The 25,572-nt window shown below is 42.7% G+C and overlaps 1 protein-coding gene across 3 annotated transcripts in view; it reads right to left on the bottom strand.

Annotated features, from left to right (window-relative positions):
- Positions 1 to 23,658, bottom strand: part of gria4b (glutamate receptor, ionotropic, AMPA 4b) — an 89,602-nt gene extending 65,944 nt beyond the window's left edge. For 2 of the 3 annotated variants that reach the window (XM_028421542.1, XM_028421544.1), the window contains exons 1-2: positions 23,520 to 23,631; positions 19,115 to 19,273 (exon numbers count right to left, since the gene is read on the bottom strand). In XM_028421542.1, the coding sequence (XP_028277343.1) occupies positions 19,115 to 19,273; positions 23,520 to 23,610 (250 nt within the window). In that variant the 5' untranslated portion in view covers positions 23,611 to 23,631. Of the gene's footprint in view, positions 1 to 19,114; positions 19,274 to 23,519 lie in introns of all 3 variants that reach the window. The other variant, XM_028421543.1, reaches the window with a different exon arrangement.
- Between the last annotated feature and the right edge of the window lie 1,914 nt (positions 23,659 to 25,572).

Here is a 25,572-nt window from a genome sequence, read left to right as displayed (position 1 = left end):
AAAGCAAAAAAAGGGGGTAAAAACACTAAAATAATCTGAGTTCCTGGTGAAGCCTGAGCTCTCACACAAGCACCAACAACCTGTACAGTCAGTATCGCCAACACAAAACGCTGCAACAACAATGCAACAACAATGCAACATCCACATTTTAGTGAACTCATCAGCTGATGTCAGTTAAAAGTCTCCCCCATGGATGCAATCAAGCCTTCCCAACCACTGGTCAGAAAAAAAAGATCAAAGTTAGGTATCCAGTCATCAAAAACACACCGGGTGCTGACTGTGACTACATTTAGTGGTCCAAAAAGTCACTTTCCTCCACGATGTGAAATCCCCCTCGAATGATACTGCATCCCGTATCGGATCACAAGCAACCTCTATCATGGCCGTCACCCTTTATGCTCCAAGCTGTTCAAGTATATCTGTCTTTATTGGTATGTGCCTTGGAAGACAGCTGGACCTCCGCATTCTGTATAAATCTCCATCAGAGCCACACAGTGGCGACTCTGACCTCATTACAGCCAGTAACACGCACGATCATCGCTGTTCAGGCTCAGGATTTATCTTCTTATTACTGCGCTACTCTTTGTTTTTTTTCCTTTTGCATATGCTGCATTGAACCTAGTGTGCTGCAGCACACTGTAGCCTGGCCAGCAAGACCCAATCTGTCTATGAAGTGGACCTTTAGCCGAGTAACATCATTACTGTTAGCTTTAATTTGTGATTAGTGTGAATTAGCCCATGTTAGCATGCTAACACAGTAAATAAACTAAATTAGCATTGCTAAATATTAGCATGCTCACAGTGTGCAGTGTGCTCACCTGGATCAAAGAAAGCAAAATGTGGCTAATCTGCAGAGCTAACGCTAGCTGCATTTTGCATTACTTTACGATATTTACGCCATAAAAACTGTCATCCGCAGCCATTTATGGAGCTGCTCAGCAGAACTCATTTTTCATGCGGCTCATGTATGTAACACATAACACAGCTCCACATAAAGGCAAGCATGACACCATGTCACAACGGGGGACCTCACTGTCTGTGCACCGAGCACCAATATATCTGCGGCCCTGCTATTAACCTCTGGGTTGTTACACGGTATTATTTTGTCACTGTGATTTAGAAGGCTGTAATTTCTGTTTTACTCCCCTCCTGTAGGTTTCCAATCCAGCTCTGACAGGGAGGGGTGGGTATAGGGTCTTGATTATGCATGAACAAGCTTTACTACCACTTGTTCAGTGCCTGCTCTGCTAAAAAAAAAAAAGACAATTTCAAAGTAAAAGCCTATTTCATAACTGCAATTTCAAATGAAAAGGACAGTTTTCATCCTGGTGACCTCTTGGCTTCTTATTCAATACTGTCTGCTGCATTTTAAAGCAGATTCTCAACGCTTTGTGAAGTTTGGAGAAAAACCTCGAGCTTCTCTTCATAAAACAGCTGCTGTACAGGGACAACAGTGAACACAGCCGACATGATAATGGCTCTTTATAAACGCTCCTCTTTTCTTGTGTCCCTGATTTGAGTTTGAAGTGAAAGGATGAAAAAAACATCCCAGAAGCGGCACTAAAAGTGCTTCAAGTTCGTTAGAGCAGAGATTACAAAAGCTCAGCTTATAGCCCACACTGTAGAGCTTCCTGTAGTTTTGTGGATAGAACATTGAAATGACATTTGTGCAGATCTGTGTTGACAGGATGTCTTCATCCTCAGCATGAACACATTGCCGCTGCAGGTTCAGGTGCAGATTTCAACCAACAGCAGCGTTTCAGAAATGAGATGCACCTGTGAACTGTCACTGAAACGGAGACAAAAGAGTCTGTTGTGAGCGTCAGCAGGTGAGCTCGCCGTCAGCCCAGATATCATTAATTAAAGCTCCTAGCTGCTGTTTGTTTATTTACTGAGCTCTGCTCTTAGCTGCAGTAAAACTATTTTTTAATTCAGTGTATGTCTGACATTTTGTGTAGCTGTGGCAACAAACAACCCAAAACTGAAAGTCCTCAACATCCTTGAACTGATGAGCCTGATGAGATTATGGTCTAATAAGTTGATGGTCCACATGGAGGTTAACAATTCAATATTTCTGTGGTATATTGTTCAATTTTGCAAGCCAGCACCAAGAATGTGGACTTGAACACCTACTTTGTCTTCCACAAGAATAAAGCTAAGTTTCAGGCCATCCTCACCAGGAAAACAGAACATGTGATCATATTTGTCAGGCTGCACCTCTACGTGTTCATGATGGCGGAGATTCGTCCTGGAAATGGTGACTGTGCAGAAGTGGTTTTCCTTGTAAAATGTAGTTGCTGTTTTTAAAATCATACATTCACCATTACTTGTGATACCATAGCCGGCTATGATTAAAAACAAAAGGGCGAAAATTACATTTAAGATCAAGTGAAAACTAAACAGCTGGTGGTGTTGGGGGACTCAAACTTTGACCTCGACCACACATTGTTTTTTCATGAGGATGTGTTGATTGTGACAGTGACGGTGCTGTGGACCACTTTCTGGAAGTCCAACTTGGTGACTTTGTAAAGTTGAAGCCCTTAATATTACTCACTGAATATTGTGCTTCTCTTTGTTTAGTGAATGTGTGTAAATCCAAATAAGTTGATATTTAAAGTGTCCAAAAGAAGAAGAAGCAGGCTGCCGACTAAGGAGAAATATCAGGGGGCACCATGTAGAAACAGAAAGCGACTGATGAAGGTAGGCCACACACTTTTCAATCAGCCCTTGCATCATATCAAGCACGAGATGATTTCCATAAGTACACACACACACACAGATGATGCAAATCTGTACATGTTTACCTGTGTGTTCGCAGATGTAAACATGCTGTATGTACACATGATTTTCTTTCATTGACTGTTTGCATATTTTTGCTTTATGTCGGCGTCCTGTAGACAGTAGGACACCTGACTGGATCCGATCCAAGATGGAGTTCTGTGCAGCAAGAGCAGCAACACAACTGCCTTCCCCAAGTGCCATCAATGAGAAGCCCTGCATGTGTGTGTGTTTGTGTGTGTTTACATTTTATATTAAGCTTGTGTCAACCCACATCAGAAAAATCTCTCTTCCCTATCTCGTCTCTCCCCTGAGCTCACTTCCTCCTTAAACACGCCATCTCCTCCTCCACCCTCCGTCTGTTTCTGTGCCTATTATCTTTCAGTCCCATCAGTCACCCAAACAGACACCACCGTCTATCAGAACCATCTAACAAGCATGCACATGATCAGGGTTTACTGCATTTAGTCTCTCTCTCTCTCTCACACACACACACACACACACAAGCCATTATAAATGCAGAGGCTCTTGTATCCCAAGAGGAATTTTAAAAGAATCAATTCTGCTTTTTCCACCTAAAATTCCAGGATTTTTTTTTCCCCCTGGAGTGAATGTTCCCCCACTGCATGGTAATGTGTTTCAGCAGCCTTAGAAAGATTAAAGAAAATCGTCCTCTGGTGTATCAGAACAGTCGCCTTTCACAGCTGGAATAGACACAAAAGCCTGTTTTGTTTATGTGTTGCTAATGACATGAAAATGGACCAATCCAGTGTCACTTTGCTGCTGCTGGAAAGTCGTGTTTTTACCCTAAAACCCTCTCGGTCAGTGACGACGGTGGCACTGAAGAGGGACTGAAAGTCTCTCAAATGATTTCAGCAGCTTTATAAGGACATACATGGAGGATAATTTAATTAATGGGAAACTATTCTCATAGTTTTTGTTCATTATGACATGGACGTTTATTTGTCATATAGAGATGTAGAGAACAAAAGCACAAGCCTGACACTAGAGGTTTAAACAGTACATTTCTCACATATAACTGACAATAAACACTGTTTCATGTCATTTTAGTCCTTTCACATGGTCACCATGACCTACTGAGTGACAACAAATGGTCACATCTGGCCACAGGGCTGCTGTATATGGATATAAAAGCTGCCAAAAGTCAGCATACGGAGGAGGAAGAACTGGATCTAACTATCTATTTCTTCATCAAGGAGGCTGGATCCTTTGTGGGATCAGGTACATCTGAGATGCCCAGAACATAGATTCCATGTTACAAAGTCCTGCTGAGGATGGGTGGAAACTGGGAGCTGGAGATCAAGACTACTGCCTTCATCTTCTTCAAAGTATAAGCAGTTTGGAGTAGTGTAGCATTATTCATGAAATGCGGGTAAACATCTGGATGGTGTGGAAGCTACAATCCTATCATGCAGGAGCTAATTGGTAGAAGAATTAATATAGAGTGTAATGACAACTTAAAATGCACACTCTAATTCCATGTTTGCTCATTATTCAGGTACAGAGTTTCCCTGAGGTGCCACATTCATGCATAAATGGTCACTGAAACTAGCTTAAACGCATGATAGGCCCAGAAGTGAAAGTTTGCGTTCTTTATCTCATGTTCTTGTGCTTTTTGTTGTCAGACAGGAGTCTTGCATAATGCAGGTTTAAGGAACTTTGGATGTTCTTCATCAGGAGGAGCATCATCTGGCCTGTCTGCCTCATTAACCCACCCTCTGCTCCCCATGGAGACGGGAAATAACAGTGGGAGGAGGGCTGGATACATGGAGTGGTATGAGTGATGGGAATGTGTGTGTCTGTGTGTGTGTGTGTGTTTGGGATGGCAGAGAGAAAGATGGGGCAAACACAAGGTAATAAAACTGAACAACTGTGTGCAACACAGCCAGAGGAGAACGTTAACCCATGAATCTGAACGGTGGAATGGAACAGCACAACAGATACTGATGAAGCATAGTTTTAACCCCAAAGCTGCCACATGTTAAGCCTGTGTGGGCTCATTGTTCACTGCAATACAGAGTCCTGCACCTCTACAGAAACAGCCCGAGCAGATCTACAAGTAGAGAGCGCTGAACCGTGGCTTTCTGCAGTGTTATAACACAGAAAGACATCCATCACAAAGAAGAACAAAAGACAAAACTAACAGCAACAAACAACAACAAACTACAACCTGTATAGGGCTGCAACGATCACTCGAGTACTCGAGTAATATTCGAGGGCAAAATGCATGGACAACTAATTTAGTATTCGATCACTTGTTAGTGACATCATCGCACGGCATGCAAGTGTGACACATTTGCAGCGGAGGATGATTCTCTGGCTTGTGGCGTAGCGGGATTATCTGCGTTTTGGGTGCAAGAGGCCCTGGGTTTGAAACCCGGATGAGCCGGTTGTAGGTCGGTGTGGAGTAAGTGTTTGTCGGCAATGTGTTTCGGGTAGACGTGGGAATGGGTGAGTGGATGCACACACACAAGGGTTTCCACACTTTACATTCCGAGCATAGGTGACGCGCACGTTCATGGAACGTGTGCTTGCAGCTGAGCCAATAGGCTGACAGGTTGCTAATTCCACACAGCGATATGAGCGTGCAGTAGTCGCCTTTTACTCATTTATAGGATGTTTATAGGAGTTTCTGTGCGGTGAAGCTAATCATTTCTCCGCATGAGAACTTGTTGAAATGCGTGTGTCCCACTCTCAATGCCCCCTGCAGCCGCACCACTTAAGTTAAGAGGAATTCAGGAGGCAACATTACGCTAAAAACGTAGTGATTTACACTGGCCCACTGGTGCGACTAATACTCCGGTGCAACCTACAGTCCGGAAATTACGGTACTCACTTAAAGGTTGGCCACATAACTGCAGGTTGCAAGGCGGCCATCATGTCTCTGTGTTTGTAATATGGGGTGCAGAGTGCTTTCCTTATTTTTATTATATTCTACATCGTAGATCAGATGACGAAACTCTGTGGTCTCACATGGTGCATTCAAGGACCATCTGAAAGTCCATTCCATTCAAACCCAGAGATTCTGAAGCCATCACTAATTTAAAGACATCTTCTGCATTGTGTATGTGAACCCTGACGTCTATTTGCTGTTATTACACAGATATAATGTGTATTTTATGTTTATATTTTGCTGATTTGCTGTTAAATGCGTCCGTCCACACTGCAGTGGCACCTTTTGACACAACACAGCATGAAATGTTAAAAAATCTGCGTTGCGTAACAAAATTACTTCTCACCTTGTTCCTGCTGACAGCTGACAACAAAGTCACCTCCCGGCAATATTATATAGTGTCGTACAGCAGGGGCAAGATGGCTCTGAAAGTACATGTTCCTGTGATGAATGCCTGGGATATGTGCTTTCACTCCTCTTTCTCTCCTTTCTCCTCTCTGCAATAATTTGCATTTTCAGTCACTGATAATGACAAATCGAAGTGCTTTCTTTTCTTCCACCCACTCCTCCGTTTCTCATCTCAACCTCTCTCCCTTTTTTCCCTCCACCTCCTCCTTTGTTCCTGCTACAGAATCAAACATCTCATCTGTCCCAGTCATGCAGCGTCGGAGGGAAATGTCTTTTCTCTCTGGACCATTAGTGTGCATCATCATGTAGTCTGTTCCCACAGGACTGCTGCAAGTCAGCGGATTTACTCTTAGAGGAGACTAGAGGAGAGGAGTGTTTAAGATCAAACCAGTCAGGATTCAAGGACAATTCATTATCACGGCCAGGGTGCAGCAGGGCATGAGGTGGTGGTGGTGGTGATGGGGGTGGACTGTAGTAGGAAAACAGTTCAATAATGTGAGTTTTGATTCTCTAACTGTGCTGAAGTGAGGAGCTGGAAAATGTCAAGGGCATCGCATAAACAAGGCGCTTCCCTCATCGCTCTGCAAATCCACTGCAAGCTGTCTCAGAAAATAAGCCCCTATGTCCGCTGTGTGACTGGAAGGATATAGAAGCTCAGAGAAAATATCTAATCAGTGCTGTATGGCTTCTTGTTTTTACTCTCACAGTTAACTGCAAGTGAAAGCAACAATAGAGGTGAAAAGTACACATTCGGTATGAATTCTAATGCTGCTGCTAGCATGTTGTTTTAATGGGAGCAGAACAACATGATATAAATAACACATGACCTTTAAAGATGTTTTGCATGCAGTGAAGTGTTCTACATAAACTTGAATTTAAAGCTACTAGTGTGTTATTTCATTGCATTTTGGGCAAAAACGGAACATTGGTGCCCTATCAGTCGACGTTACCAAATCATGTAACAAAACGCCCGAAGGGGGAGATGGTAGTGGTTAGATAACACTGCAGACTTTCTCCCAGAAGTCTGGAATCTGGGTCCCCTGACACCATTGCTGCCAACAGTTCTATTTTTTTCTGTTAACTTTTGTTTTCATGGTTTGGGTTAATGTTAGGCAAGAAAAAAACAGATTTAAAGGTAGGGTAGGAGATTTTGAAAACTCAGTGAGAGTCAGCCAGATTTTGAAAGTAAACACACGCCCCTTTCTCTCGGAGCTCACCCCGAAGCCACGCCTCCCAATCACATGAAGACGAGCTGCCAGTCTGTGACTTCGGCCATCATGCACGTACCTCTCTGGTGTGCGCAGAGCAGGAAGAGAGTGACAACCAGCCAATACTCTTCGCAGGGTCCACCCGGAGGATTGGCTGATGTTTTTAGTGTTTTATAGCTTCCACAGATGATTAATATTCTTAATTTTAATGTGAAACTGCCGAACTAATTGGTTGCTATCGGATTGTAAAGAGAAGTTACACTAATTTAACAAAAAGTGCATCAGAATGAAATCTCCTACCCTACCTTTAAGGGCTAATAAAGATCAAGGTTTGTCAAAAAAACAAAAAAAACAAAGCACAACAATAACACTGAAAATGACTTGGAAATGTCATTCATGCTGCTCTTGGTTGATACCAGGGTCCATCATGAAAACTACATCACATTTATGCTGCCTTAATGATGGAGCACAACAAGTAAGCCAACAGCTGTAAGAGGCTTTTAGCTGCAACTTGCATCAGTCTGGAATTGATTGACATCTCACACAGAACAAAGCGTCAGTTTAAATGGACCAAAGGTGAGAAAGAAAACCTGCCAGACATTAAAAAAAAAAAACTCCTAGATTATGTTTGGGGGAGATAATGATTTTTTGAAAACACCAACATGTTCCACCACAGCTTCTATAAAATAAATAAGGACTACAATCATTTCATTAAAAGGCTTTTTGACTAGAAAACCATCACTGATGAAGCACATATCTCATCCTAACATGTCCAGTATGTCCATTCACAGCCACAGCCCAGAACACAACAGTAAAAACTTTAGTTATATTTGTTGAAAACCAAATTAAATACATCATATAGACAAAAACAGACAGATTTGTAACCATGGGGGCAATCGAGGCGTAAACCTTAACGATTACAAATTTATTATTAGGTCTGGATGTGATTGCTGCTGCAGTAATCAAGAGTTTTAAATGATTTTCCTGTTTTTCAGGATGTGTTTACCTGCAGTGACGCTTCATTAAGGTTTCCTTTTTTAACAATGTCACGATCATTTCGTCTGATTTTTGTGATGTGTAAGTTAGGCAGCATTGTCTGTGTCTCTCTCCAGGAACTGTGAGTGTTCTGAACTCAATTGCAGCCTTAAATCCTGTCATTGTGCCTGATTGTGTATAGTGGTGTTAAGCTGCCACACACACACACACACACACACACACACACCGGCAAGATGTCCGGCTCAGCTCAGACCCCCACCTTTTGTGCACTGACCAATGACAGGGGGGTTTGGGGGGTTTTAAAAGTGTAATAATTGGCCAATCATGTCGCAATCGAGGCTTTTTCTCTGGTAGCCTGCTGAAGAGAGTCTGAATGAGCACACACACACACACACACACTGAGGGTGAATGGCCTGCAGAGAATTGATAACTGGTAATCATCTGCTCTAATAATAGACTCATCATTAGACAGGGCAGTAGTAGCATAGGGTGAAAGGTCAGTGTGCATGAGTTTCAGTGTGTGTGTGTGTGTGTGTGTGTGTGTGTGTGTGTGTGAGAGAGAGAGAGAGAGAGAGAGAGAGAGAGAGAGAGAGAGTGTGTGTGTGTGTGTGTGTTTGTGTTTTAATTGCTGAGGTGGGGCTCGACAATTTATCACTGACTGTATGTCTGCCTATGAGACGTAGGTGTTTGCTGTGAGGGGAGTGTAACTGAATCACTGCTGACGGATGTAACATGTCTGGTTAATGTGAACACAGACGATACTCGTATCTGACATTATGGAGTGACACACAGGATGCAGCACACACACATTTAGTGTGCTCGTCAGAAACTACTGAGAGGAAAATCTGTTAATATTCACATACATAGGTCTAAAAAAAGTTCATACAAAGGTCTAAAACCACCTTAAAACACACAAATTCATAAAATGAAACACATTTTATAAGAAAAACTGTTCCACTGTTCTCCATTTTGACTCTCCACCCCATGAGCAAGTAGAAATATTCTGATTTAAAAGAATAAATATTAACCTCATACCTACGTTTTCGTGGTTTTCTTCTACTACTTCTTTTAACCTGGTATACTGTGAAACTAGAAGGTCAGTCCCACTAACAGTTGTACAAATATTTGTGTGGGATAATTAACACTGAAAATGCTCCATGGGGCCCGGCTGCAGCTGTTTAACACAGGACACAAACAAACAAAGAGCGGTCCTCAGCTAAAAGCTATGTGGAGAATGTAAGGAAATAAAAAAACAACATGGCTGCCACAGGGAGGGGTTAAAGGTGGAGCGGTTGCAGCTGGGAGCCGGTCAGAATCCATCCCCTCCTGAGGCTCCTCTGTGGGAGTCTGACCGTTTGACCTCCGACTAATGAACCCACAGCAGCTAATGAACAAAGTACTGAAAGGGTCTCCTCAATCAAAGCACCTCTACACTCACACACCTCTACACTAACAATGACCATTAACCCCCAGCCCTCCTGCTAAGCGTAGGGACACACCCACTCATTTAACTAACATTAACATGGTGTCCACAGTGCGTTACTTTAAATACAGGAGAAGAAACCTTATCTCTGACATCCTGTCTGCGTGTCCTACATACTCTCTGGAAATCTGAGAACTGCTGCTACTTCCTGTCATTTCAAAAATGCATACGTATGTGTGTGTGTGTGTGTGTGAGCTGTAACAGCATCCTCCAGCATGTGAGAATAACTCCCCTGGCCAGAGTGTGTTCCTGTTAAAACCCATCTGTGAATTCACACGACTTATTCACTGTGATCTGAGCGCAGACCTGCTGCTATCTCCCTCCCACACCCCCACACCCTTCTCTGTTTTCATCTCCGTCCGCCTCTTAAAAATATTCTGGGTGTCTCTGTCTCTCAAATCAATTCACTTCCATCAGTTAGGCTTTCATTAGCGGTAATGTTGCATGAACAATGTTGACATTAGCAGCCGACTGATCCGGTTATTTGAAGGTCGGGAGGACTAAAACTGACTTTTTATGTGATTTCTTTTCATATTTTAGTGAAGCAAAAAGTGTCAAATAAACATTTGGCATCAAGATAAGCAGTAAAACGTCTCAAAAGTGTGTCTAAATATAGCTCTCTAGCGCCACCTTTTTGCCTGATGTTGTGTCTCTTCACAGAACAAGCAGTCATCAAGAGACGATAATAACATGTAAATGAATGCAGCAAGGCACACCAAAATCTAATCAGATCAGCTCCTCCGTTTGAGGTGGTGTAAGTATGAAGTTTCTGCTAATTGGCTCATTAATTAGAAACAGTTTTTCACAGCAACGTGTTTGTCTTTGCTTCATCTCTGCCAACAACTTGTGGTCGTTAGCTTCAAGTTTTTTTTAAATTTAAAATTCAAGCACGCCGCCATGAATCTGTGAAGACCCGTTTTAAGCATCTTGCAGCAGATTTGTTCTTCTTGTTTGCTGGGTTTCTCTCTTTACACATGAAACATCAACAGCACACGTTCAAGACGTATAACCACTTACCTGAATATTCTCTGACCAAAGTTATTTATATTTTAACTTGGAAGTCTTGAAATTCTTTTTTTTTTTTTTTAATTCTCTCTACAAATTGATCAGGCTCCTTTTAGCTTGGCTCATTTTTAAATGATCAGCCTCAGAAGTGATTTGAAGATCATTTTATTGGTTTGTAAAGCTCTTAATGGTCATTTGAATTGCTTTTATCTTATACACTCTTCAGGTCTAGTGGCCTTTTAACTATTTCAGAACCAAAACCCACGGTGAGGAGTCATTTTCACTGCAGCCCTCATCGGTGGAACAGCCAACAAAAACCTTTGTGCAGTTATGTGTGCTATATAAATGCAGGTGTTTTATTAATTGGTTGCATTTTTTTGTATCATGAAGATAGATAAACAACAACAACCAAGACTGGACCTAAAAAAAAACACTTCCTTGGTGTCAGAAGGTGCAACAAGAACACGGCAGGAGCGGTTGGACAGCGGTGGAGAGGCTTGAGAGAATTCATCACTGACGGAATTAACTGATTCTGTCATGTATGTATGAGAAAGTGTTAGAAATGCTGCAAAATCTTCATCAGAACTAATGAAGCTGGCAGGAGGAGGAGAGGAGCAAAAATATCTTCAAGGAACTTTTGTACTTTTAGCTTTTTAATACAACACGACCTGGATGATGAAGACTATTCCCAGACATGTGTGTGTGTGTGTGTCAGAGGTGATTTGAGGCCACGCTGGCTTCACTTATAAACAGTTATTTATTAGTGTAATACAAACTCCTGAACTTCTGCCTTTATTTCTCTCTGAAGTGACGCATTAAAAATCAAACAGGAGCTGAAAGATGCAAAAAATCTGAACAGAACTCTCTAAAAGATTAACACAAAGCAACAGGCATGACTCGCTGTCCTAGTTTAGGGAAAATCCATCAGAGCTTCCTCATTTCCAGAAATAGATATTTTAATTGAGAAAGAAGGTGCTGAGGCTGCTTCACACTCCTGACGGATTCTGAACGCTCAATAATCAGCTTCACATGACACAGGCCTCACAGGAATGCAACTTTAGGTGTACTTCTCTGCATTCTCTGGCTGCCCTGCATGGTCTGCTGACACACTTTTCAAACACCAGAGCTATTTGTAGTCTAAATATAGATGGTGGTCAGTGTTTGACCAGCACTTAAACAGCGTAATCTCACAGCGCAAAAACTGTCATGTACGAACGACATCTGACTAAACTTTTAATTTGATGTTTGATCAGAGTAATATTTATTTTCGCTTACCCTCTTTTACAGCACAAAGAATTAAAGTGACAGTGTAATTCTATCTTCTCACAATTAAAAGTTTAGTTAATAGACAATAAATTAGGGCAGTGTTAGGGATTTTGCAGCTACAGCAGTGTTTATTCTGTTTTAAGTTGTTGACCCGAACTGTCACCATGTCGCAGTCCACAACTCTCCCAATACATGCAAGGAGGTGGAGCTCAATTGGAGCTGAGGAGCAGGTGGGTAATTGCAAAAGCAGGAAGTCGGTCCTGTGAGTCTGCACCTGTCACTCAAAAATGCCCATAATTATAGGTCCAGTTTTTTTTTTTTTTTTTTTTAACCAGCCAGTAAACATGTGTAAAGTTGGCAATTTTAACATGCAGGCCATACAGCCCCTAGAGGCTGTGTGGTGAACTGCAATTTTTAACACTTCTACGTGGGCTTGGTTAAATGTTGACAGCAGCATCACACCTTTTTTCTTGGCTACTAAAGCCTCAGGCAGATCATAAATCTGTGCTTCTTTCCTGTCACTGACAGCCTATAATTATGCAAAATATGAAGTCTTAATATGACTAAAAAAATGTGGAGTGGAATTGACTCACTTGTGGATCAAGCCCCCTAGAGACTGCAGAGGGAACTGCTGTTTTGGTCGTTCCTGCGTGGGCGTTATAACCTAAACCTTGATTTTTTTTTTTCAAATAGTTTTAACACCTAAATGTGTCCTAAAGCACTTAAATAAAAGAAAGCCATGGCCTCACAAGAGGCACAAACCTCCAGGGTGGAAGGCTGTGGGAGTATTATAGTCTACCTCTCCATCCCCATTTGTGGACTTTTGTCAGCTTTTATAGCTGTTTATTTCAGCCCAACAGGCAGACTTGACATTCTGGCAAAATGAGAACTGATGACATTTTTAGAGTCAGTTTTGGGACAATCGATCTATGGTGAAGACGTGTTGCAGATTTTATTTTGTAAGGAATTGCAAGCTGCTCAGACTCTGATATATGAGAGCAGGACCCGGCCAGCTTTCTTGTTTAAAAAAAAAAAAAAAAAAAAAAAAAAATCCCTTTCCCATCACTTTCTCCTCCTTTTAGCCCCTCACATCTCCACATTAATCTCTCATTAGCAGCTCCCCCTCCCCCCGTCTCTCCACCTTTTTTCCCTTTCTTCTATAACACCAGCCATTACGCGTGCACATAGAAGCATCCATCGCCAAAAGGCCTGTATATTTTCACCCGCGCAGAAACATCCTCAGACAAATGAGGGGCATAGGCAGCCATTTAAAGGGCAGCACTACAGAGCAGGAGAGCCCCTCTGAACAGAGCACATGGAGGGAGAGATAATAGACTTAAATAAGGCTAATATGCTGCAGAGCAAGGCATCGTTGGCGTGCATGCCCACAGACACATGCTAAGAACACAAATGGGAGAGCTTTTTCTTGCTCAAGGACAGACGAGGAAGGGAAGTGTTCACGTGTGAGCAGCGGCAGAGAAAATGTAGGTTCTCCTGTGCAGCTTGAGTGCATGTATAGAATCACAGGCTGCTCGCTATCTGGATCTGGAGTGAGTCAGAGCGCCATGCTGAATATAAATGACTCAATGCAGATTAAGATGTCACTGTTTCAATGAAGGCGAAGGCAGGGGCAGCATGTAGGAGGTCATATTAACCCCTTCCACCCCCCACGCTGCTTTTAAAGTCTTTGTCTGGCTGTGTGGTTAAGAGGTTATCACGGAACACATAACAAAGATCAGCTGGATGAATGAAATGCAGATGAAACGCTAGCACACACACAGACACACACACAGACTCTGCAGCTGCTGCTCAGAGGCATATTGATTAGTCTTCATTTTATTTTCTGCATGGTAGCAGTGAGTGTCCGTCCAAATCTTCATTAAATTTGAAGCTTATAATGAAGGTGTGGAGATCTAATACTCGCTTTCACCCAAACCCTGCACCTCCATTACACACTGCCCTCCCATCGCTAGGAGGTTAATTTATTCAATATCCTGTTTCCATCCAGACCAAATCGTTCTGCTATACTCTGCATCAAAAAACGCTCACCTCTCCCCTTCACTTCAACTCAACTCCTTCTATCCAGTCATCTCCATACAGGCAGTTACTGAAAGCATGCACATACGTTTGGGGATTTTAGTAAACAAGGGAAATTATCCACATGGGCCCAACAGATCATTTGCTATAGAATGCTACATTAGGCTAATCCAAATTGGCATTAGCTAAAATGTTCCTGTGATAACACTGTAGAAAAGTAAATAAATTCCTGAAACAGGAAATGTGGACATGAGGACTCGGTCTTCAGAGGTGTGTTCTTCATAGACCTTGGAGGTCACATTAAAGGTAATTTATTGGGAAGATCTGGTGGAAGGTCCACCATGCTGCCTGTACCATCACCTTACTTCCTAATGCCCGGTTTACACTGAGCGATGTTGGGCTGTCGCAGACGAAGGACGAGCATCGTGGAGATATCTTTGGTCGTGGCTCTAAATCGGTGGTCTTACGTTGCGCTGTGAGGCAGGTTCCACGGCGGCCGATGTCACCGTCTTGTGACCAAAGACAAGCTGAGATAAAATTCTAGCGGTGTCAGAAATTTAGGATGACTGTCTCACAGTTTGACAGCTGCTACGACCTGTCACCCCGCATCCATGTCTTTCTCCTTCTCACGTGATGAAGTAAGTCGCAACCTGTTTTCGCCTGCGATTCAGTAAATGGTCAACGTACAATCTGTACGCATCAAACTTGACGTCATACCAAAGTCGTGTAGTGTGTCATGCAATGGTCTTATAAGATCGCTAAAAATCGCAGTGTATAACACAGACGTTTGTGAACGATCATATGTTCCGTTCCGCATAAATGTAACCATGTGTCATATATGGGAGACTCATTATCAACCAAATGTGGCTTGTTTTTGGTAAGAATATGTTCAAATCATTCCTAGTAATTGTGATCAAAACAATCTTTACATGCAACAAAGAGTAAAAGGTTCATACATTTATGTAATACTGTGCAGCTTAAGAGCTCATGATAATTAAAGACATGAAGAAAGGACCACCTAACAGAGGGTGGACTGTTGATGGTTGTTGTTGTTGTTTTGTAATAGGAAAGACTTCATTCTTTGATGCTCTACTTGTACGATTCTGTCCATCCTTGAACTGTCGCTTTAAGTAAATCCAGCGGGCTGAACCTGTCGCAGAGAAATAAGACTTCTCATTCTTTTCACGTGTAGCCCTGATTTTCATTCCTCTACATTGTGGAGAATCTGAGCTTAGGGAATTATGCAGCAAAGCATTGTTGGTGTTAAATCTTCTGAGTGAGGTATTTCTTCTCGAGTGTACCTGCTGTATTGTGCTGAAAACAGACGGGATATCCCAGGTTGTTCAGCATTACAGCGGCAGCTCGGTCACAGTGCCTTGATTTTCTGCTTATTTTCACAGGCTGTTGTCAGAAACACCTGCATGTTCTCATTGACTTTCAGTCTGAATTCCCTGAGGAGATTTCCCTCACATCAAATGGTTGAGAAGCCATCCTGGTTCAAGGACTCACACCCACACACACACAGAGCCTCTCTAACTGTCCTGAACTTCAACACATCACTGGGAATGGCACCTTGACAACACGGCAGAGATCCATGAAACGATGCCGGCTCAGTATGTTTCATAATAAACCAGGCAGGCTGTCGCTTTGGCATTTTACTTTCAGTCTTTCCCACACATGTGATAGACGGGGATTTTCTGTCTCACACCAGTTGAGATAAAAAGTGCAGATCTCTCACCAGAATTACAAAAAATGATATTATAATTATAATTTTCCCTGTTAGAGGTCACAAAAGGTAAAGCTTGGTGTTATTACACACTCACTAAATCTCATGAAAAGAAATAAAGTATGGGTATAAAGGCCATTCTTTGTGGTTTGCCCATGGTTTGATTTTTTATGGTATCTTGTTATTTTTCTCACAGTGTTTATCACCAAGCGACTGAACAGCTCGTTCATGTAGGACTCGTGACCATAGCAACCTTTCCACTGAGAGAGGGGAAGGGACCTATGATATTTCCTGAACATAACAAAGTATCTGGACGCCTATAGCTATAACCAAAATGAAAACAAAACAGTGAGTTTGAAAAGAATGACAGCTGGCATCCCCAATGTTTTCCTGACCTTTCCCTGAAATCAAAGCAAAAACACGCAGCAACTTAAAGCAACGGAAAACAAAAAAAAAACAAAAATAAATGAAAAACCTGTGTGAAATCCTTCCTGTGTGACCCTGTTCTTCTTCCTTTTAAAGGATTCTTATGATATTGATGAGCTCACATGAGAATCCACCTCACCAGGCTTCAAGCTGTGAACAATAATAGTGGTCCAGACCAATCTGTATCCTGTGATGAGCTACCAACACCTTCTCCAGGTCTGACGATGGTCTATGGTTAATGACAGCTAAAATCCACCTGATTGGTTGGCCTTTATTTACCTGATGGAGCACCAAAGGATTGTGGGAATGTGCACGGCGAGTATTGTAGCTACATTTTTTATCTGGAACAGGAAACAGTAACTTAAACCTTTGTGGTTGGGTTTTCTTTAAAAACTGTGGCCATTTTCGGGTTACCATGACGACGAAAAGATGCAGCCACAGAATACCACACACGTGTTCTGTTTTCAAGGACCTAAACGTGAGGCTGGGCAGGAAATACACTGATGAATTCTTGTAATACATTAGATGGGTAGGTCTTCCTCCACAGAAACAATGAACAGCACTGCTGCAGCACACAGAGACTTGAGACAAATGTCTTGAGCATGTTTCATTTGTTAAAAGCTAATTACACAGAAGCACTGCTTTTAAGTACACGTTGATTCATTACAGTATAGTGCTGTGTAAACTACCAACAGGTGGGGCTTTTAAAGGGTGATGTCAGTAACCCCACTGTGAATAATAAGCAGACTTAAGTGTAAATCAAACAAATGTAACGATGTCTAAGTCCACAGAATGATTTTCAGTGACAATGGGGACATACAACAACATTTGTCCTCGTCCTCCCACCAATTATCCCCATCAGCCTTCCCGACAGCGGCGCACCGAGCTGCTGAATGGACTAATCTCTGTTCACAAATTAGCTCTGTCTCTCATCTTCTCTTCCCAAATGTACGCTGTATGCGCTTAAACGTCACATGCTAACTCTGCCTATTCATAACCATTATCTCAGGGCCTTTGATAATGGAGCGAGAAGGAAAAAGGAACAAAGACACTGGGATATATAAAAATGGACAAGAGGAGGGGGGCGAAAAACAAGCAATGCGGTTCGATCTCAGATTCCCCCGCTAGCCCTGAGCTATCAGAGCCATTGATTGGCTCATGTAATTCTGCTCTGATTTGGCTTGGCCAATCAATGGGCTGCAGACCGACTTCCTGTGACCATGCAGCCATTAGACTAGTTTCATTTTCTTCCTGGAAATATATACACTTTAATCCTAATGTTATCACCCATGCCTCTGCTGCAGGACAGCCGCGGTCATCGCTTACTCTAACAGCCCGTTTCTGTCTGAACAAATCACTTCAGGGCCACAAACCACAAAATACCTGTTAACACAACATGTCCTCACACATAAACGACACGTAAACCACCTAAATATGTACATTTCCTTGTAGTTTTTATATTAAAACCATAGTAATAGTCATGCGCTTTTCCACAGGTCACTTTAAAAATGTTATATATAGGCATATATTTCTCACTTCTATTCTCTTCTTGTGCTCATAACCTACTTTCTTTTCCACATTTCCTTGCGTTATTTCATCTGATCTGCTGCTGGCACAGCTCATTTTCCCCACAGAGATCAATACAGCATCATCTACTGTAATTTCATCTTGGAGGTCATTAATAGGCAAAACATTACATTGCTAAAAAAAAAGGAAAAAAATGTATTTGAAGCTTGTGACATGTTACTGAAGGATTTCCTGTCACTCAAATGCTGCTTGTAGCCACTATATGGATTGTTGCAGGTGATAAGCTCTGCATAGATGTATCTCAGAGATTGTCAATATCATTGATTGATTGTCTATAAATCTGCTTAAAAATCAGACAAAATAACAGCCATGAACCATTTTCTTCACTGGCAAAGTGAGATTCATACTTTATATCTACTGACAGGAACCACAAAAACACTTTAAAAGCTGCTAAATTTGCCAAAATATCACCCGTAGTTTGTGCTCCAAAAGGGCTCATACTGAATATTTAACATCAACTAATAACAAGTTGATGTTTGTGGTCATCAAACACACACACACACACACACACACACAACATCACCACCATTACCAAACAAACATTAAAGCACTTCATTCTCTGCTTAATTTAGTCATTGATTTTTTTTAACACAAGATCACACTATAGATAGTGGAAGACATCAGGCTGAAGTGTTTTATGGTCTGTGTGGGATTCCCCACCCCCCCACCGCACACGCACACACACACACACACACACACACACACACACACATATATATAGCCTGAGTGAGAGAGACAGAAAGAAAGAAGATGTTTCCCCGGGGATCATCACTAAAAATCACTGTCTGCTACTTTTGGGGGGGCTGTGTGTGATCATTGTTTGTCTATCTGTGTGTGTGTGTGTGTGTGTGTGTGTGTGTGCACTGTCCCCTTTGGCATGTGGTTTTGTTCAGATCAGATGAACCAGCAGACACTCACAGCCACAGCTGTGCTGCCACATCTCACACACACACTCTGAGCGGCTTAGATGGAAACACACCAACTAGATCTGGATCACTAATGTGTCATTTGTGGGACAGCAGCCATTATATCACTGTAATTTATCCTGATTACATTATTTGCATCATTACCGTTACTTTTAGCACCATTAATATGGACAAAACTGACCCTGATTTTTATCCACGTTTATGAGTGTGTCACAGGTTTTATTTTGATGAGCTGGGGTATCATCTCCGTCCATTACCCTGATAACACTATGTGTACACTACTCCTATAACCATTGCCTGGGTGTATTTTTTGCTTTAATTCGAACCCAACAAACACAGCATGTGGAGACTTACAGGCGTTGGTGACGGCGAAGCTGTTGGCCGTCTCAATGTTGTCCACGTGAGGCACCAGGTTGAACGGGGCTTCCGAGGCGTTCGGGCTGGTGTTGTGCAGGAAGATTGCCAAGCGGAAGGCAGTGTACTCCTGATCCGTGTTCCTGATGAACAGACCGCCTGCAGAGAGAGGGAGGAGAAGCTGAGTGTCATCATCAAACAGGTTTGAACTTTACACGCACCGACGACAGCACAGAAACATGACACAAGCCGAAAAAAAATCATTGAAACTAGTTCACCACTATCTGCCAATGTTAAAATAGTGGGGCCTGGCTGAGTGTACTGACATGACACAGGAAGTAGTGGTGGACTAATATCTGCACTTAGCCATGTCAGCTGCTCTGTCACTGCCAGGACTTGTGGTGGCTTTTAAACTAATGTCAACATACAAAAGATGCACTGTATAATGGGAAATTGGATTTAAAGTGAAATATCAACTAATAAGATGCAGATGTTGGCAGATAAGCTGACCCTGATTTACCGAGTCCCCAATGGACCTGTCAAATATGGCAAGTATGTCAATGATGTCAACGTGTACCTGGAGGTTTTGACTGTCAGAAGATGCTGAAGCCTTTCCAACAAACTCCACACAATAAAGGCCAGATTTGAACCAGGAACCATCTTGCTGTGAGGCAACAGTGCAACCCACTGCAACCAGCATGCTGCCCCCAGCTTCAATCAATCAGATCAATCAATCAATACATCTAGCAGTTAACATGTCAGTCAGGTATTTCTGCAAACAGCGGCTTCTCCTTGTCATCACTCACAGTGCAGGGTTACTGATTTGTCCAGACCACCTGTGGTGAGAAGAACTAGTGTGTGTTTATGATGTCACAAATTGTGCAAGCGGCCTCCAAAGCTAACAGACAAATAACACAATAGACTTCAAGGGTGGTGACCCGATACAAAAAAGACCATATTTCAGTCCAGTTATTTTCATAACATATGAAGCAACAAACCATTACTGCTGTACTGCTCTTAGCCTCAGAATGGGTCTTTGAAGTCTTTAACACACATTTTATCAGAGTGTTTCTGCGGCTATCATATTAGAGGTTGACACAACTGACTGGACAATGTGAGAAATGTAATAAAAAAAAGGAATAATGGTCGGATAAATCACATTACTGACATCCTACGTCTGAAAAACTCACTAAACCTGCTGCCCTGGGCTCTTGGTGATGAAGACTCTTGAGTCTGTTTAACATGTGAAATCATCTTCGTCTCTTATTAATGCGAGCTGAAAAGGTGATAACATTCACCAAATGTCCTTCAGGATCAACACAGCTTTCCATTTGTGTTTTTTTTTTTCTTCATGCAAGAGCAGCTCCTGTGTCATAAATCAGTTTGGCATCAGAGATAAGACTCGGCTCTTCATTTGTGTCCTTTTAGATTACAGCCTCGTCCTGTACAAAGATCTCCACTAAAGCCCCTTCATGGTTGTGCAAATGTCAGTGGAGCTTCAGGTTAGGAGCAGTTTGTTTCACATTTCACAATCTGACTTAAGGCTACATTTCTTCGAATGGGACAGTGTAAATGTCATTTAAAGCAAAATGCCAGTGTGTTCTTTTCACGGCTGACCTCTCAGAGGTAAACTTTGGAATATGTTGCCTCTTGTGGAAATCTCATCTAATTTTCAGTGACTGTTTTATATAACAAATGCGCATAGGTTGTGTTTTAATCACATTTCAAATCTCTCATCAGGGCTGATTAGTAAAATGATAAACTCAAGCATTGACCTGAATCTAGCTTGTTTTCATGTAACACAAAATTAGATTCTGTTCACTTTAGGGGCTGCACACTTTGAAGTTTCACACGCCATATGGCTTATAAAAAAACAAGACTCCAGTGGCACTAACATGGCTGTTTGTTTATTTGTTTGTGACCCCATTACCAGCTGGCATATCTGGATGATGACATGTGATCACAGGTCTTTGAATTCACTCCTTCCTGCTCTGCTCAGGTCAGAATGAGAGCTCAGAGAGTGTACAGCTGGTTAGTCAGAGAACACTGCAAGTCAGGGGGCAAGCGCAACACCTGAGGACTCACATATACGGTATGGTAGGAATTTAGCTGTAGCTAACTAGCTTAGCTACCCCCTACTAATAACAATAACTTCAACAATGAAGCCGATAAGTGACCTTTCAATGTGTTCGACTGGTTTTTTTGCTGGACACTCAATCTTGTGGTTCCTCAAACGGCCACTTGAGCGCAGCTCCAAAGTTGAGACAATCTGCTCCCATTGACCGCCATCCAGAGATAATCATGACTACAGCCTGCTACAAATGACAGCTTTAGTCTGTGAATGATAATTTCCCTGATTAACACAACTGTAAGCTGCAATTCTATATGACTTATCCATTTAAATTATATTACGGTAGTCACCTTAACTTTGATTGATCAATACATTTCTGCCTACAGGTCCATTAGTGGAGCCATGCTGCGAAATCTCCATGGACACAGAGTAAAGGATTATGGGTATATCTCACCATGCATGAGCTGAATGCTGACTGGATTAACTAGAATATAGGGACAAATGCAGAAGAATTTTTGTAGTATTTTTTACACATATTTTTGATACAACCCCCTGGTGGCAGGAACATGAACAACAGAAAGGCATGTACAGTATCTGCAAAGTTCAGTAAACCACAAACACAAATCTCTCCTCAGCTCCACCTTTTTGCAGATTTTGCATTGACACTGCAATGACGGTGGTGGCCAAACCATGCTATGTCTAAAGTGGTCATAAAGAAACCTCTGGATGACGTCCATCTTTAATTACAGACTATGGTTGACACTTCAGTGATCTAGGCTTTGTACAGATGGGTTTAAAAGGGGTTTCTACTACCCATCCAAATCACAGATTCAGACAAAGGTTAAGTCCCTCCAGTACCAGGTGTAAAGGGAGAACTATATAAGATCTGTCACTTTCATCTGGCTTTCTTGACCCTCATTGAGTGCTGCATTGCATGCTGGGACAGGCTGATTCCCCATCAAAGGAAAGAAGACATAAATAAAAAGTGTGAGCTACGCTGCAGAATTCCTCTGTGGAGCATGTTTGCCCTGCCTGTATTTGTCCACTTGTTTCTGTGTTGTGTGTCTGTGTACAGGCTGCTAATGAGCCCTGATTCGTCAGTGACAATTATTTAAAACTGACAAGTGTTGATTGGGGAGATGTTTTCCCTCTTGCAGGGCTGCGGTGAAACTGTAAGACATTAAATGAAGACTGGGCGGGAAGCATTGGCATAGTGTGGGTTTTTACACTCCCACAGGTCAACTAGGCCCGAGACAGGAAATATGATGACACAAGGATTACATCAACACTGTTTCCCATAATTGGCAGCAATGCTGTGAGCCAAATGATAACGTTATCATTTTAAAGACGTAGCTATCAGGAGAGTAAGAGGGAAATCCAGACGCAGCAGTTTTGCTTCAATCGGCAGCAAATTCTTAGTTAAAGGTTTGATGGCACAGCAGGGGGATCGCACTTCCAGGGGTGCAGCTCTGTAACAGACCCTGACCTCTGACCTCCATGCAGGGCCCCGGGATTTAAGTATCACGCTGATATAAAAGGACAAGGAGAATCATTTTAGCAGCTTGTCATTTCTCATCAGCCTGATCGGTTCTGATGTGCCTCGACTATGCAACAAGCAAGGGGGCAGAGGAGGGGGGAAACCCACAGAAAAGTCAGCGTAAGCGAAGGTTTCATTTCTAAAACAAGGTCTAACACCTTCTACTGGCTGCAGTGGAAAGGAATGAATGACTGCTTCTCTGATAATTGATTTTTGGGGAGTGTTGTGATGATCAACAACTGGAGGTCACAGTTTGCCCTTCTTTTCATTCCCCATGCCTTTAAATCAGCCACGTCAATCTGCTGCCTGCTGGAGTCAAATGAACCCATGGAGCCATCCACTTTATTTCCTAACATGACAAACACACTTAAGTTGTTGGATAAAAGGGTGTTTAAATTTAAAAAAAAAGGGAAAGAAGAAGCGGGAGGTGGTAAACTGGTGGGCCTGTGGGACTGTGGCAACCGCTCATTGCAGCGCTTGGACCGGGGTCTGCGAGAGTGTTAAGAGCTGTCAATGCACAGGCAGCCTGCATAGGGAACACACACACACACACACACACACACACACACACACACACACACACACACTTTGCCGCTCTGATCTGCTGCAGTGGCGGAGTGCACTGGGATACACACTCCAGCCCGCAGATACAAAGCGCATTAGGTGTTAAACAGAGAAGAGTCTGCATGTGGTATTTTGGAAAAATAATAAAAACCCAGCCTGTACTTTGGGTGACAGCAGGCAGGACGTCCACAGATTCATTCACATGATTTTTTTTTCAGCGTAAAAACACTCACCGATCTGAACGCTGCTCGGGAAAGCACCCATTGTCAGTCCCCAAAAGCCAGAGAACATCAACAGAATCCAATCGCGAGAAGAAATCCTCATTTTGTTTCGGTTATAAACTGATGAGAGACATCGAGCAGGTTTAATTAACACCCCCGGGGCAAAAGCAACATCACAAGGTGGAGGAAAAAAAAGATTTTTTTTTTTAAAAAACAGAAAGAATCAAACGCCGGTTAAATATCCATGTCTGCTCTGGGTGTTTTTTTCTTGGATATCCTCCCGCAGTGTCGCTCGTTTGTACCGTTAAACTGCGTCCGTCCGTCCGGCGCTGGAGATTTTGCGCACAACACCACCACCACTACCACCACCACCACCAAGATGAGGAGGTAGAGAGAGGCGAGAGGAGGGAGGTGGAGGGAAGAGAGAGAGGGGGGGTGCATCAGCCAGCGGCGGCCAGTGCGTCTGGATGCGGCTCAACTCACATCACAGCAATAACACACATGCGCCTTTTTACCCGGCCGGGGCAGGCAGGAGGGGCGTCAGGCAGTCAGGCAGTCAGTCAGTCAGCGGCGTCCCCGCAGCGCTTTAACACCAAAACTTCCAGAACCGCTGATCCAAAGAGAGAGCGAGGAAGAAGAGGAGGAGGAGGAGGAGGACTCATGTCTGAGTGGGATTTTTTTTTCCCCACAGAGTGTTACAACTTATCACAGATAAACTCTGTCTGTCCCCTGCATGCTGGAGTCACTCTGCAAACAGCCTTTAAGGTGCAAATTAAAATGCGCAAATTGGCCTAATTAAGAGGATTATAACAAGCGAGCGAAAGCGCATCTGTGAGGTTTGTCTTCTTCTGTATTTTGCAGTAAAATGGCTTCACGCTGAGTTATTTAGGTTGCTCACAATTGGCACTGTAATGGTGACTTACATGTACACAACCTCTACACACCAACAACACAACGAGGGCAAGCAGGGTAAACACACAAATAAATATCTAAGCTTATTAGGGCCACTTGAAAAAGGCTCCCTGCAGCATGAGCGTTTCTACAAGAATAAACAGGAAAAACAGTCCCCTACTGTGTCAAAGGCTTCTCTGTGAGCCAGCAATTAGTGAGTGAACAGAAAGACGCAGAAACATGGAGGCAAACAGCTCCCCGCTTCCTGAAATTTGGCATTATTCCTTTAAGCTGCAGGCGTAAAGTGCTGAATCTTATCAGTTCGTCTGCAGGAATCTGATTAAAATGAACTTGTGTGTAAAGCTTTGTCTGCATCCTCTGAGCTGGAATAAAAACCAAGACTTTAAGGAAGTGTCGGGTTTCTCCTTGGGGGTGTTGTCATTTAAAGAAGGGACTGCAGGAGATACTAAAGTTGCACTCACAAGCTCAAGTTCTGCTGATTTTTAGGTTTGGAGTTGCCTCAGGAACCGCAGAAAAATTCAAATGAGCCATTTACGTGAGAGCTTCAGCAGTCCAGCAAGCTGGTAACATTACAGGCGCTTCAACTCACAGTGTTGTATCCAGAGAAAACATGCTGGAGTTTATAAGATTTTAAGACAAACGCACCACTAATGAACTGATGGACCATCACATGGGTTAAAAATGAACCTTTGTTAGAGCAGGGATGCAGAAATCTTTTCATTTTTGCCCATTTTAGGCTGTCAAAACTTCTTAAATTTGAATATTTACAGTTTTTGCAGATGGTGAAGTCAGTAGGTTTGGCCAAGGCGGTGGTGATGGTGGTGCAGTGTTAGCACTTCCACCCCACAGCATGAAGGTTCCTGGGACCTTTCTGTGTGGAGTTTACACGTTCTCCCTGCGTGGGTTTTCTCCGAGTGTTCCGGCTTCCTCCCACATTCTAAAGACGTGCTTGTTAGGTCGATTGGTGACCTTAAATGGTTGTTTGTGCATGTTGCCCTGTGACCTGTCCAGGGTGTACCACCGCCTCTCAGCTGTAGATAGCATGGAATAGGCTCAAACATGTATATAATCTGCATTTTCTCACTACTTTATAACATTTTTTGAGGTCAGCAGTAGGCATCCATGCTTAAGCTCCAAGTTATATTTGTGTCTG

This window comes from Parambassis ranga, chromosome 14 (assembly GCF_900634625.1).
Source record: "Parambassis ranga chromosome 14, fParRan2.1, whole genome shotgun sequence".
Taxonomy (NCBI): Eukaryota; Metazoa; Chordata; class Actinopteri; family Ambassidae; genus Parambassis; species Parambassis ranga.
The sequence above is the reverse complement of the archived record's forward strand: the minus strand, read 5'-3'. Positions and strand labels throughout refer to the sequence as shown.